The sequence below is a fragment of the Chanodichthys erythropterus genome, chromosome 4 (genome assembly GCF_024489055.1).
Source record: "Chanodichthys erythropterus isolate Z2021 chromosome 4, ASM2448905v1, whole genome shotgun sequence".
Taxonomy (NCBI): Eukaryota; Metazoa; Chordata; class Actinopteri; order Cypriniformes; family Xenocyprididae; genus Chanodichthys; species Chanodichthys erythropterus.
The window spans coordinates 18557278-18572704 of record NC_090224.1 but is presented as its reverse complement, the minus strand read 5'-3'; the positions used below and the strand labels follow the sequence as shown (position 1 = coordinate 18572704).

Sequence of the window (15427 nt, the reverse complement as noted above, 5' to 3'; positions counted from 1 at the left end):
AAGATACAATTCTATACAACTGTTTGTTGTCTTTTTAAATTAATTTCATTTTAAATATATAACAACATAAATTGAACATGGCTGTCAAAAGTGGTAAAGCACCAGTTACTGTATATCTACATCATCAGCCTCTATCTTTTATATCCACATAGACAAACAGACAATACATGAATGCCATACATTAAAATGTTTATTTGTTCACTGTTCATTTCTATGGGATTTTCCATTCAGCTCCACTGTGACTTTTTAGTAGGATTGAGAATAGGTCTATAGGATTGAGAACACTTTAAAAAATCAGTTGCTGCTACAGCAGCACAGACATCGCATGCAAATAAACAATGCTGACTGAATCATTGCATGAAAGGAGTGCAATTTGGGTCCACAACAGCTGATGAATTTCTGCTATAAAGTGTTTTGTAAGGCTAATGCAGGGGTGTGCAATGTGACCAAAATCTTATTTCACGGTATGAGAAATTTTACTTCACGATAACAATATATATCTCAATATAGCTATTTTCTTTTAATTAAAAATAAGAACAAAGAAGCAAATTACAAACAGAGCAAAGATCCAAATAAAAAAAAAACTTTAGGTTTTTCAGCTACAGTAGGTTTATTTAACATGTAGTTAAATACTGAAATATTACAGAAAGTGAATAATCAAGTGTAACTTAAAAACCGCATAATCTTCACTGTATGAATCAAATATGAACTGATTCTTATTGAAGATACAAGGAAAGGCCACGAAGGATCCATCTATTGTGTCCTTCATTTCACAGGCCGCATTTGGAGGCCACATTTGAATGTGGCTTTGAATTGGGACAGCTTTCTTCGTGCCACTGACGCAATCAGCCTTCAAATGTGGCCTTCAAAGGATTCAGCCTCTGAATTGGGAGGGATGCAGCAAAAGTTTATGTGAATACTCCACACAATGGGCATTTTGACATTATTGTCAGTCTGGTTGACTACTCTAGAGCAATAAGACGTGAAAGAGACCTGAATTTGCGATCACATGCTGTTTTAGAGAGGAGGCTTTCTGTGCACACGCTTTGGGTGTGTGTCAGTCAGCGTGAGCACCAACCGCACTGAGTTCTTTTCCACAGCTTATTGCACTAAATAACTTTATTAAATATCATACATGATTGGAATTTGTGATTGCATGCTGTCTGAGGGAGGTGGCTTTTTGTGCTTGCGCTTCAGCTGTGTGTCAGTCATGCTTGTCGCAAACTATTTGAGGCTTGTCGCAAACTATCTTTTGTCCAAAAAATCCTCTATTGTGTTGTGTCATTACAATTATTCAACGGCTCCCAATCGAGATGGAGCATCCCCTATCTCAAACCGTAAATATGAAACATGTTTGATATTTATGGTTTGAGATAGGGGACGCTCCACCTCTTGATCTGACTCTTGATCAGCTGCCTCTGACCTGATACCAGCGATAGCCAATGAGAGTGAGCAAGCTTCACCTACCGGATGTTGCTTGCTTCTTTAGCTGAAACTTGGCAGCCACAAAAGTGGAGTATAGAAAAAGAAGTTCACTCATATTCTTTTTTTTTCTATTTTTGTTTTTCATTGTAAAGCAGAACGTGTGGCAGGAGAGCCTGCTGACAACGTTGATTGTCCTCCGTTTGTTTTTCTTCTCAAGTCATGTTTGATCTCACTGTGAAATCGTTCCTGCGATCAACAGGTGTGTGGTCTAGCAGTCTGGTCGAATCATCTAGTGTGTGCGATCAGAAGATTATAATGCTAAAAATCGGTTTAAACTGTCATTATGTCTGTGGTCTCCCACAGTTTTAAAATCGTTTAAGATTTGAAAATCGTTAAGTGTGTCCCAGGCCTAAGTGACTTTGAACATGGCATGGTTGTTGGTGCCAGACTGCCTGACCTGAGTATTGCAGAAACTGCTGATCTGCTGGGATTTTCATCTCTGGGGTTTACAGAGAATGGTCAGAAAAAGACAAAATGTCTAGTGAATGACAGTTCTGTGGGCGAAAATGCCTTGTTGATGTTATTCCAAATTCAGCCATTGTTGAGATGCTGTTACAGGGCCTTGTTGCACTTTCTGCTGATTTGTTGTAGACTTTTGGGAGGACTGTTACCTTGGAAACTCAAATGCTGTGTGAGGAGGGAGGTTGTTATGAAACTCTTTTGCTACAATATAAATGTGCCCTCGCAATAGCTTTGGTTTATTGTAGATGGAAAGGTAAGAACATGACAGTCTGTGAAACAGAAATTTCCATGTAGATGAACATGATTGGAGTTTTATTCACTTAAGTGCAGATTTTTTCTCGTATTTGGTCAATTTAAGTATTGCTTTTAACATCCATTGAGGATTTAACATTCATAAAGATGCATAAACATCAGTTGCATTTTTAAAGGTTGGAACTGATTTGACTCCCTTGTTTCAAACAGGGAACCTCCTGTGAACTTTGTAAATGGACGCGCAAATCAACATCAGCCAAAATGGAATCTTGGAAAAGCCTTTTCTTTGTTATGAGTTTAGTAACACATCTTGTCAGAAGTTTGTCTATCCTTTGGAAACTCGAATATTACTCTACATCCTTTTTAGTGTCTCTTCAATTGTGACAATCATAGGAAACATGTTGGTGATCATAACGGTCATTCATTTCAAGCAGCTTCACTCACCAACTAACTACCTCATCCTGTCCCTGGCCGTGGCCGATCTGCTTGTAGGAGGAGTTGTGATGCCTCCCAGCATGCTGCGCTCCATCGAGACGTGCTGGTATCTGGGAGATTTGTTCTGTAAAATACACAGCAGCCTTGATGTGACTTTGTGCACTGCATCAATTTTAAACCTCTGTATCATTTCTTTAGACAGATATTATGCCATATGTCACCCCTTTCAATATCACAGTAAAATGACATCACAGGCCACACTAGTTATGATTATTATCTGCTGGACTGTTTCAGCTGCTCTGGGGTTTGGCATGATCTTCATGGAGCTGAATATTCTCGGCATTGAAGATTTTTACTATGACAACTTTGACTGTGATGGAAGATGCATGGTGTTTCAGAGCATAGAGGCAGCGACCATAATGTCGATGACCTGTTTTTACGTTCCCGCAGTTATCATGCTCTGCATATATATGAAAATCTTACATGTGGCTAAAAGGCAGGTGCAGGCCATTCAGAGTGTTCATTCTGAATCAAAAAAAGAGGGAAAAGCCACTAAGACTTTAGCAATCATCATGGGAGTGTTTCTGACTTTCTGGATACCTTTTTTTCTATGTAATCTTATTGACCCTTTCATTGGGTACTCTGTACCTCCACTGCTGTTTGACTTGTTCCTGTGGGTTGGCTACTATAATTCCACATGTAATCCTATAGTGTACGCCTTTTTTTACAGCTGGTTCAGACATGCATTTAGAGTCATTCTGTCTGGAAGAATATTTCAGAGCAATTCTTCAAGAACAATCTTATTGTAAATGTGATATCTCTATGAACCTAGCCAAATGTATTTATTGGAACTTAATGAAACAGCATGACATTTTGCATTTGTTCATCATCCGTCTTAGCTCTCACATTGCTGTATTTTGATATCTAATGGCCTCAGAATTTTGCCTAATTTTGCAGAAATAAAGGCCATCTGCCATGTTTCCTGATCATCATCCTGATTCATAACTCAGTGTGTTGTTTGACTTGTAATTTAGTAAAACTAGCTCTTTGAAGGAAGTACACTTTGAAGATTTTCAGACTTGTTTTAGAGAATGAACCTTGAAGTGTATCATTTCACATTGAATTAAATAAAATGCCACTGAAACAAGACAAAGTATCAAGATTAATTCTCTAAAAACAAATCTTAATATGTTATTGTCATTATTTCTTCTCAAATGTATTTTGTTTAAAGGATTTTAGATACTTTACCTAGAAACTAACACAAAAATATTTGTTAAGAACTGGATTTATTGCAGAGCAGAGATGCACCGGTAAAACTGCATGATCAGTGCATGATCTTGATCCAGTCTATCCCAGTCACACAAACTGTAGGAAATAAGCAATATAATGTCTTAAGTGAGTTTGTTCTTGTGTAATTTTTAGCCTGTGTGTGGGTGTGTGTGTGTGTATATATATATATACAGAGTGAATATACACTTAACTTCAACTACAGCTCACACTGCAAAAAATGCTTTTCTTACCCCATTGGCAGGTAAGTTTGCTTGTTTTAAGCAAAAACTCACTTCATTTTGATTTTTTTTCTCCAGAAAACAATAAAACGTATCTTATCTAATAAAAGCATCTGGATTTAAGAATTCATAGACATTTAGAATAAAACAAGACAAAAATACTAAATAAGAAATGCATTTTTTTGCAGTTTATTATGTGTTTTTTTTTATTTTCAAATTTCTTTAGTGTTCAGTATACTGTTTGAAAATGAAAAAGGGTCTGAAAGTTACAAAAAACAAAATCACTCCAAAGGGAGTTATTCTCTATATGAGTAGGCATTGTTTCTGAACTCCTTGAAATGCCTCGATTGTAGTCTTGAGTTTTCTTTTGAAAACAAACACGTCACAGTATTCCTAATATAAATAATTCCTGCCCAATAATTCCTATTCCTGCCCAAGGCATATGTAATAAAGGGGCGAGGCCTGGTTGAGTTGTGTTAGCAGTGTATTGAAACTCATGTTTATGGTAAGAGCCGTGACATTTCCGAAACATGGTGGAAGCGGTTGACCAATAACAACACACTGGTCCAGCCGACTAATCAGAGCTTTTCAGCATCCCTTTACCACCCGACTCCTCATTCTTGGCTGGTTCTTACCACAGCCAGGAATACGGGGGAAGTACTCTGGGTTCAGGCCAAATATCGGGCCCGGAGCCCTCTCCTCGGACAGCACGCCAAATACACTTACCATTTACTCTACCATTTATCTGACTTATTTGTAAGTGTGAATTGTGCAGCAACATTTAAATCAGAAATATTTCATTACAGTATAATGGACTTCTACAGATCAGTTTAGTTAATCAGTTTTGTCACAATGCCCTTGCATCTTTATAATAATTATTCATATAAGCCATTTGTTTTTAATTAACAATTTTTAAATGCAAATTATCAAGTAATATTGTGATATTTTTATTGAGATTTAGTGATAACATTCTCTGCAGTTAAGGAAAATGGGGAAGGTGCCAAATACTACAGATGGGTTTATAACCAACATATGATTAGGAACAATAGGACAGGATTGGGAGGCTATATGAGTCAAAAGGCCTCAGCTGATCTTTAGGGAATGAAAACACACAGAATGTTTCATTTTATGTATTGTATGTTTTGCTTGTCACAATTGATTTCAACACAAACACAGGTTGGATGCTCAAGAAGCATTAAATGTCTTACATTTTTCAAGAAAAAAATCATATAAAAAGGCAGTAGGAATTTGCATCAGTGACTGAATAAGTGCATGCATGTTCTGTATATTAAATGAAAGTATCATCATTACAATGACTTATTAATGATTATATTAATTATAATGATTGTGGTTCAAAAACATTTTTATAATAAACAGAAGCTTCACATGCAATGAAAATGACGTTAATGAAATAATAAGAAAGCATTTAGAATGAAAAAATTAAATGACATATGCTTCTAGATTTCATAATAGGCCCTTTAGCACAATTTATATAGTTTTTTGAACAGAAGTTTGGATTTTTCTCTGAACCAGCTGTAAAAGAAAGCATAAATCAAAGGGTTAAACACTGCATTCAAATAAGCCACCCACATTAGGACCTCATATAATAGTGCTGGTATTGTGTGGTTAACAACAGGATCTATGATGTTGCACATGAAATAAGGTGTCCAGCAAGACATAAAAACTCCAATGATAATAGCAAGCGTCTTAGTGGCTTTCAGATCCTTTTTACTAACTGATGAGCTTGAAGAGTAGTTATTAATAACACGAACATGTTTCTGTGCTATAACAAAAATCCTGCTGTAAATGCTGAAAATTATAAACATAGGGAGGAAGTAAAACACAATCGAATATGTCACTCCAATTTCCCTTCCATGCAATGCTAAACACCCTCCCTTGCAAGCAACATGCAGCTCCTCTGTTCTTTTTACTTCGATTTTCAACTCTGAGAATATGATGCCAAAGCCAATAAAGGCAGAGAAGCACCAGCTGACCAGGATCATCGCTACACTCACACGTGTGGTTATTCTGCTGTGATATTGCAGTGGTTGACAAACTGCATAATAACGGTCAATTGAGATGAACGTGAGGTGCAAAACAGACGCGTTACACAGCGTAAAATCAGTGCCGGAGTGAAACTTGCAGAAGAAGTCTCCAAAGTACCAGCACGTCTCCAAAGAGCGCACCATACTGGGGGGCATGACAAAGCTGCCCAGGAACAGGTCAGATACAGCCATTGAGACAATCAGGTAGTTGGTGGGTGTGTGGAGCTGCTGGAAACAAGAGATGGTGCAGATGACCCACAGGTTGCCGAATACAATCACAATGATGGTTATAGCAAAGAGGAGGTAGAGGGGAGCACGAATGACAGGAGAATAGACAGTTTTTACACATGAGTCGTTCAGGGATTCGAAACAAAGGCCGAAAGACTCTACTGTCCATAGTTGAGTCATTGTACAGGCACTTTGATACCTAGAATGAGAAAACAACTTGATTAGGCCTCTTTTTTGATGTAAATAAAATACTAGAAAATACTGTATAAAGAAAAAAAAAAACTTTAAAAAAATAATTTAAAAAAATCTGTTAAATTACATACTTAAAATAAAAAAAATAGCTTGCTAAATTTACATCTTATTTTTACACAAGATTATAATTTGATAAGTGAGTGTCTTGTGTGTGTGTGTGTGTGTCCTTTTTTTTTTTTTTTGTAATCTTACCACAGAAAGGCTTCCTAAGCAGATGATGGAACGTCTGTATTTTCTTGCCTTTTGAATACTTTCACAAAGAGAGTGTGTTTCTCTGAACCAATAAAAAAGGGCTTCTTCTTGTCATGTGATCACAAGGAATTCCTAATTGTTTTTCGGGTCTCAAGATGTTGTAAGAGTAAAAGAGTAAGAATAAAAAAAAAGACTGTGTTTCTGTTGGTCAGTTTGGCTTGTTGTCCAGTTGTTATGCAATTATATTAAAGTATGTTTTGCTAATGATTTTTGTTTTTTGAAAGACTCTTAGGGACCGTTTACATAACACTATTTTTAATTAAAAACGGAAATCTTTTTATGTGATATGGCTATTCATTTACACGACAAAAATGTTTTGGGGGCCTGAAAATGCAGACTTTTTAAAAAAGGTGTCAAAGTGCAAGTTTTTGAAAACAATAGCGTTATCATCTCTGTGTGAACTGCAAAAACATTAATGTGTGAAATCGGTGATGCCATGCGCATACATATTACGTGTTCAGTCTAAAGGTGCATATAGGGCCCTATAATACACCCAGCGCAATGCAAGGTTTTTTTGCTAGTTTCAGCCCGATGCAGTAGATAGCAAATACATTTGCGCCCATTTGTGCACCTATGGGCATGCTGATCTGAAAACAAGGTGTGTTCAGGCGCATTGTTGGCGCGTTGCTATTTTGAGACAACTGAAAAAGACTGCGCCATTGACCAACTGAAACCTGGACTAAAGTCAATGGCGTAATATTAGCGTGTTACTAATATGCGCCTATAGGTGGGTGCACAACGCGCATACACTCTGCTTATTACACAGTAGCAGCACACAAACATGCCAAATATTAAAAATAAAAGGATTACATTGTAAAAGGTTATTATTGTGTGCATAAAGATAAAAATGCTTTGGTGGAATCCGTCTTGTCCCGTAGATGGTCTGCTCACGCACTTTAACCTCGCGCACGAGCAGATCCATTTCCTCGCTAGAGAAGCATTCGTTTTTTTCTGCTTGCAAATTATACCATGTAAATAGCAAATCTGCGATGACGCGAGCGCAACTGGCTTTTAAAGGGAATGTGAGATGAAACTCTAATTGGTTTATTGGCCTAAAACAAACCTATTACTCATTAAGAGAATAGGGACAACCCTTTTAGACCATGTGGATTCGGACATGCCCTAAGTGCACTTGAGCCGTGCGCTTTAGACCATGCACTTAGATCATTAAAATAGGGCCCATAGTGTTTCATTACCAAGTGACATTGCCACCTACTGGCCTGGCATGCATAATACAGCGTTCCCATTCAGTCGGTCACGTTCGACGTACGTCGGACAGACCGACGAATAGGAATCTCGCTAGAGAGGCCAATCTACTTCGAGTGTAACTAAACGAGCCAATGCACATTGGCATGCAATCATATGCATCAGCTGCTCGCCTCGCAGCGCGGGTATATAATGAGCAGCAGGTGCGTTGCATCTTCAGCTTTTCGCTTCGGAGCCGAACGGTGTTTGTTCCTGTTCTCTGCAAGCGAGTGTCTGCTAGAAGACGAGTCAAGCTTTTGGTTGAACTTCTCTTTTTTTCCGAGTGCGGGCGAACAGCACAGCAGCGGGGTCGACGTCCTCTCTTTTTCTGTTTCGTTTGCCGTTTTTGAGCAAATAGCTGTTTGACAGCGTCAGAAGGCTGTTCTCACGGCCGGTACGGTGCGCTTTTGAGCGCAGAAAAGCCGTTTTTACGGCTGGTAAGAGTGAGCGCCTTCAAAGAGAGAGAAAGCACATGACAGGCTGCACACAATCCCTGTCTGTGTTGCGGTGGCCGTTCCCCTGCGTGCTTCAGCACTTCTAAAAGAGTAAAGTCCCTGAAAGAGCTTACACAAGTAGATTCGCGTCTTTTTAAAGACGACATCCTACTTGTGTTTCTGGATGCGATCGTTCCTGTCCTCACTGACGGCCACGATCACCGTTTCGCATGTCTGGGCGCGTGCTGAAATGATGTTCGTGGGTGTTCATGTTTTCATATGAGAACATGATCACGTCGACACGCCGGTCGTGACTCTTCTTTCTCCGGGAAGCTTGAGTCCCCTCTGTTGTTGGCCAGCTGCCGCTTGTGTGTAAAAGCACAGCCGCGGCTCTGCCCGACACTCTGGGAGACCGCGGAGATCAGCGAGAGCAAACCTCTCGCTCCTCTGCGTGTCGTGTGCCGTCGAGCTGCCGGGCTGCAGCGCGGGTTGTCACGGCAACCCAGCGCTCGCTCGGCGCTCTAGATGCGCGGTTCCCTTGCGTAATCTCCATTGTAGCGCCCTCTCTGGTGCACCAGAAGAGGTCTACTTTGCTGATATGGCTTGGGTGACATGAGGTTGAGGGGTTCCTTCGGGGAACCAACCCCCTAGGGCCCCTCCCTCTCTAGCGCATTGCAAGCTGTGCAGTTTCTGGATTGGATTGCTGGTCCTTTTCATAGGGGAACCTAGCATTTCATTCAGAGCTCCAGCTGAGGGACAGACGTCGATTGCAGCATCGGAGAGAGTGCTGTTATGCTCTGGAAATGAGGGTGACGCTGCCCACTGTAATGGTGTGTGCTTATGCTGACTCAGATTCAGAGTTTACAGCCATGCTTTCCTGGGTCTTCCAGATGTGCATGGAAAACTTGGCAGTATGGGGGTATATTGGTGCCATAAATATGGAATGCCAAAGGTGCCAATCTGCATAAGTTTTTCCTCTCTCACTACCCTCTTGGATGGGGTGGCTGTACACAGACCACACCCACCCTGCATGTGAGGCCAAGGCACTCTTTTTGCATGAGGGTAGTTCTGTGCTGGGGTTGAGCTGCGCTTGTTGACTAACCGTGATCAAAGTCACGGCGCAGGCCCTCAGCCAGACGATGTCCACCTCCGTGGTCCAGAAGTGCCCCCTGGCTTACCTTGTGAGGTGTGAGAGGTTGTCAAGCTAAATGCTTTCTCAATGCTCCCATCTTACGAGGTGGCCTTTCGGTGACACTGTCGAGGACTGAGCCCAGCGGTTCTCCTCAGTTAGTAGCGGATAGGGGAGCTTCCCATGACAAACCATTGAGTTCCTCTTGGGCCGCCCCTCAGTCTGCTCGTCGCCAAGGGTGTCGTCCCCTGCAAGAAACTCCGGCCCAGCAGGCTCTGCTGTATCCATTGCGGGGAGATGACGCCTCCCGTCTCTGCAGCTGTTTAACTGGTTGGTGAGAATCACCCCTGAGACGGGCGACCCAGAGATGGGTGGGGCTGCTCTTCCACCCCTGGAGGAGGGCCAGGTGGTAAATCCTTTATTGGGTTTGTTTCTGTTCCGCCACTGACCCAAGAGGCAGCGGTACCCAAATTTTAAAGAGCAGTTCCTCCATTTCCAGGTCTGAAGAGGGTTTGGAGAGCAGTGGGAGGAGAAAAACCTCACCACTCTCTTCCCCCTCTTCTGTCGCCAGCGGACAGCAGCGAGCAGCGGGCAGCCAAAGCCTCGACTGCTCCCTCTGTCCATCCGTGGAGCCAGGTAAGTGTTGCCTAGCACACTGTGACGCCGCTTCGGGCCGCCTCACAAAGAGAGCCCCCCGAGCCGCGTCCCTGTGTTCCACCTCGCTGCCCTGCTGCGGGTACACCGGTGGTCCCTTTGGTCCTGCTTGTACGGTCTCTGCGAGCCGGGTTAGCGCTCCCCAGTCCATCTCGCTGGCTCCTTCGGACCATCGGGGTCGGCTTTGCGATTCAGTTCGCCCAGCTCCCCCCCCAAGTTCAGGGACGTCCTCTTCACTACAGTGAAAGATGCCGATGCCCCTGTCCTGCGTGCGGAGATCGCAGTCCTACTGGCGAAGGACGCGATAGAGCCGGTCCCTCCAGCCGATTTGAGGTCGGGGTCTCTATAGCCCCTACTTCATTGTACCCAGGAAAAGCGGCGGGTTACGACCGATCTTGGACCTGCGAGTTTTGAATCGGAGCCTCCACAAGCTACCATTCAAAATGCTCACGCAGAAACGCATTTTCGAGTGCATCCGTCCCCGAGATTGGTTTGCAGCGATTGACCTGAAGGACGCGTACTTCCATGTTTCAATTCTTCCGCGACACAGGCCATTCCTGAGATTCGCGTTCGAAGGTCGAGCATATCAGTACAGAGTCCTACCCTTCGGGCTGGCCCTGTCTCCCCGCGTCTTCACGAAAGTCGTGGAGGGAGCCCTTGTTCCCATGAGAGAACGGGGTGTTCGCATTCTCAACTATCTCGACGACTGGCTCATTCTAGCACAGTCCCGGGATCAGTTGTGCAAACACAGGGATTTGGTGCTCAGACACCTCAGCCAGTTGGGGCTTCAGGTCAACTGGGAAAAGAGCAAACTCGCCCCGGTGCAGAGGATCTCTTTTCTCGGTATGGAGTTGGATTCGGTCGAGCAGATAGCACGCCTCACAGAGGAACGTGCTCGGTCAGTGTTGAACTGCCTGGATACATTCAATGGCAGGACAGCGGTCCCACTGAAGTTCTTTCAGAGGCTCCTGGGGCATATGGCGGCTGCTGCGGCTGTAACACCGCTCGGTCTGCTTCATATGAGACCGCTTCAGCACTGGCTTCATGGCCGAGTCCCGAGATGGGCGTGGCAGCGCGGCACATTCCGGGTGCCAATCACTCAGGAGTGCCGCCGAACCTTCAGTCCGTGGTCGGACCCCTTGTTTCTTCGGGCAGGAGTGCCCCTAGAACAGGTGTCCCGGCATGCTGTGGTGTTCACAGATGCTTCTGCCACCGGCTGGGGTGCCACGTAATACGGGCATGCAGTCTCAGGGGTTTGGACGGGACCCCATCTGCATTGGCACATCAATTGCCTCGAGTTGCTGGCAGTACGCCTTGCTCTGAGCCGCCTCAAAGGCCTGCTTCAGGGCAAGCATGTACTGGTCCGTATGGACAACACTGCGACCGTTGCGTACATCAACCGTCAAGGTGGTCTACGCTCCCGTCGCATGTCACAACTCGCCCGCCATCTCCTCCTGTGGAGTCGGAAGCATCTGAGGTCGCTTCGCGCCATTCATGTCTCCGGTGTGCTCAACCGTGTGGCCGACGAGCTATCACGAGCTGCGCTGCCAGGAGAGTGGCGACTCCACCCCCAGGTGGTTCAGCTGATCTGGAGAGAATTCGGAAAGGCTCAGGTAGACCTGTTTGCCTCACCAGAAACCTCCCACTGCCAGTTGTTTTACTCTCTGACCGAGGGGACACTCGGGACAGATGCACTGGCTCACAGCTGGCCCCGGGGCCTGCGCAAATATGCGTTTCCCCCAGTGAGCCTACTTGCACAGACCCTGTGCAAAGTCAGGGAGGACGAGGAGCAGGTCTTGTTAGTTGCGCCTTACTGGCCCAACCGGACCTGGTTCCCAGAACTCTCACTCCTCGCGACAGCCCCTCCCTGGCCCATCCCTCTGAGGAAAGACCTTCTTTCTCAGAGACGGGGCACTCTTTGGCACCCGCGTCCAGACCTCTGGAAACTCCATGTCTGGTCCCTTGGACGGGATGCGGAGGTTCTAGGTGACTTACCCCCTGAGGTACTTAACACCATCACTTCGGCACGTGCACTGTCTACGAGACGCGCTTACGCCTCCAAAGTGGAACCTGTTCGTCGAGTGGTGCTCTTCTCGCCGGGAAGACCCCCGAAGATGCTCGATCAGAGTCGTGCTTTCCTTCTTGCAGTAGGGTTGGAGCGTAGGCTGTCCCCCCTCCACCCTCAAAAGTCCATACTGGTGCTATATCCGCTTACCACGACCACTTAGATGGCAAATCTGTTGGTCAGCACGACCTGGTCATCAGGTTCCTTAGGGGGGCGAGACGGTTAAATCCTTCTCGTCCCCTCTCCATACCCTCTTGGGACCTCACTCTGGTGCTGAGAGCACTTCAGATTGCTCCCTTTAAGCCTTTGCTGTCAGCAGACTTAAAGATTCTGTCTTTGAAGACTTTGCTGCTGGTGGCATTGGCCTCCATCAAGAGGGTAGGGGACCTGCAGTCTTTTTCGGTCGACGAATCGTGCCTGGAGTTCGGGCCGGGTGATAGCCACGTGGTACTAAGACCCCGGCCTGGCTATGTGCCCAAGGTTCCTACCACTCCCTTCAGGGACCAGGTGGTGAGCCTGCAAGCGCTGCCCTCGGAGGAGGCAGACCCAGCCCTGGCTTTACTCTGTCCAGTCCGCGCTTTGCGACTGTACATAGACAGAACCTAAAGCCTCAGGACCTCAGACCAGCTCTTGTCTGTTATGGAGGCCAGCAGAAGGGAAAGGCTGTCTCCAAGCAGAGGATGGCCCACTGGATAGTGGATGCCATCGCCCTGGCTTACCAAGCTCAGGGTGTGCCCTGCCCGCTCAGGTTGCATGCTCACTCCACGAGAGGTGTCGCATCCTCCTGGGCGCTGGCTCGTGGCGCCTCGCTGACAGACATTTGTAGAGCTGCGGGCTGGGCAACACCTAACACGTTCGCTAGATACTATAGCCTTCGTGTCGAGCCGGTCTCCTCCCATGTTCTCGCCACAGGTCAGAGGCACGGAGAGGCCCCGGCTTAGTGTCGGCTTGCTGCGCTACATGCGCTTCTTTTCTCCAGAGAGTCCCTACAAGGCAGACCCTGTCGAGTCCTCCGATATCCCTTCGGCAGCCGACGTGGCGGAGCGTCTGGCGCCAGGCCTATACTCCGTTGTATCCTTGAGAACCGGGTTTAGGCTGGGTTCCATATGTGTGACCCTACGGGGATCCCACATGGTTGGTTCCACGGTTGCTCCTAAACGAAGCCCGTGTCTTTCCCTCTGGGAGAACCTACCCTTCATCGGGTTGGAGTCACCCCAGCTCTTCCATATGTAGCACAGCCCTACAGGGTTAGTCCATATGTACTTCTCCACATAACTCCTTCGGGGAAGGATGTGGCTTCCGCAGCGTTCCTTTCCCAGCGAAGGGTACGCTTTCCCAGCGTTATCCAATAGTCTCACTGAATGGGTTTTGGGGAACAGCAGTGATCGACTCTCTCTGTGTTAGCCCTGTCCCACCATCCTCAGGCAAGGGGGTTCAGGTGGCTTGCAACAGAGCGCTGGAAGGGGGCAGCTCCTGTGGCGCTTTGGTAGGGATTCCTATTCGTCGGTCTGTCCGACGTACGTCGAACGTGACCGACTGAATGGGAACGTCTCGGTTACAAAGGTAACCCTCGTTCCCTGAAGGAGGGAACGGAGACGTACGTCCCGTCGCCACAGTCGCTGTACCCCGCTGATGCTGCCGCCTATCCGGTTCGGCTCCTCAGCGAAAACCTGAAGATGCAACGCACCTGCTGCTCATTATATACCCGCGCTGCGAGGCGAGCAGCTGATGCATATGATTGCATGCCAATGTGCATTGGCTCGTTTAGTTACACTCGAAGTAGATTGGCCTCTCTAGCGAGATTCCTATTTGTCGGTCTGTCCGACGTACGTCTCCGTTCCCTCCTTCAGGGAACGAGGGTTACCTTTGTAACCGAGACGTTTTTAGTCGTTTACCATTTTTAGAACATTGTTGTCATGTAAACATACCCTTTAGATCATGAAATAGACTTTTTTTTAAATATTTTTCCCCCTTGTCTGCTGTCTTTGAGATTTTGCATTCTTGGCTGATGCAAACAGTGTTGTCATTGTCATGATGTCACTTTTTTTTTTTGCAGTTTCATAGATTGATTTCAGTTCTTTCTTTTTTTTTGTATGTAATCCAATGTGACTAATTATTGGACCACTTGAAACATGGGAAAACACATTTCATGCCTTTAAGAGCAAACTGTTCACGGGTGAAGTATCAGGTTGCTATATTGAATGAGATCACTGTAATGTAAAATGAGATTTAGTCTTCAGACCTAAATAAGAGGAAATGAAGAATAGTTATAAACTAAGGCATGACAGAAAAAAAACTGCTGAAAAAATAACTTATTTTTGCTGGATTATGAGGTGGCATTTGAACATTTCCAATCATTTATTGTGGCAGCAGGGCTTTCTGCTGCATTTTTATTTATTTTCTTTTTTTCAAGTAGAAGGTTGCAAGTTGTTTTGGAAAGAAATTATGATATACAGATGATGTCTATCTATATACCACAGTTATATACAATAGTGTCCCCTTAAAAATAATTAATAAATTAAAGATGTTCATTAGGACACCCAAGTTAGCTTCCAGTCAATTGTGGCCCTGCTTTTGAAATTCTTAACTGCCCTTTGTTTTCATGGAGATGGGAATAGAGCTTCTGTATTGATTTCTTAATGTGCAACTGTTTCCTCTTGTAGTCCACATGCACATGTAATTGCAAGAAAACTTAGTTACAGTTGCTATTCTTACATGACTCATGGATAAATACATATACAGTTTGTTTGGACTTTGCCCCTTTAGGTGTATAAAGCAGGTGGAATAATTTAATATGTGTTTTATTTGCTAACAGAAGCTGGACAGACACATTCAGTTCCTTCTGGAGGAAGTCTCTATTATTATTTTATGAGAAAATTTGCTGCTTAGAGAGACTACTGTTTATAGTATCTTCTTCTATTGAAAAGCCTTAAAAGGAAAATTCAGGAAAATTTATTTCTCCCATGGGAAAAAATGTTTTT

At 44.6% G+C, this 15427-nt stretch overlaps 2 protein-coding genes across 2 annotated transcripts; one reads left to right on the top strand and one right to left on the bottom strand.

The window, feature by feature from the left end:
- The first annotated feature begins 2432 nt into the window (after positions 1 to 2432).
- Positions 2433 to 3443, top strand: LOC137018574 (trace amine-associated receptor 1-like). Its single transcript, XM_067383244.1, has one exon. The coding sequence runs from the start codon at positions 2433 to 2435 to the stop codon at positions 3441 to 3443; it is 1011 nt and encodes a 336-aa protein (XP_067239345.1).
- Positions 3444 to 5620: 2177 nt separating this feature from the next.
- On the bottom strand, positions 5621 to 6379 carry taar11 (trace amine-associated receptor 11). The gene has a single exon (XM_067383747.1). It carries the CDS (start codon positions 6377 to 6379, stop codon positions 5621 to 5623), a length of 759 nt encoding a protein of 252 aa, XP_067239848.1.
- Positions 6380 to 15427: the final 9048 nt, after the last annotated feature.

Coding starts and splice junctions, on each gene's coding strand:
- taar11 (XM_067383747.1), bottom strand. CDS start 6,379: ATGGCTGTATCTGACCTGTTCCTGGGCAGCTTTGTCATGCCCCCCAGT.
- LOC137018574 (XM_067383244.1), top strand. CDS start 2,433: ATGGACGCGCAAATCAACATCAGCCAAAATGGAATCTTGGAAAAGCCT.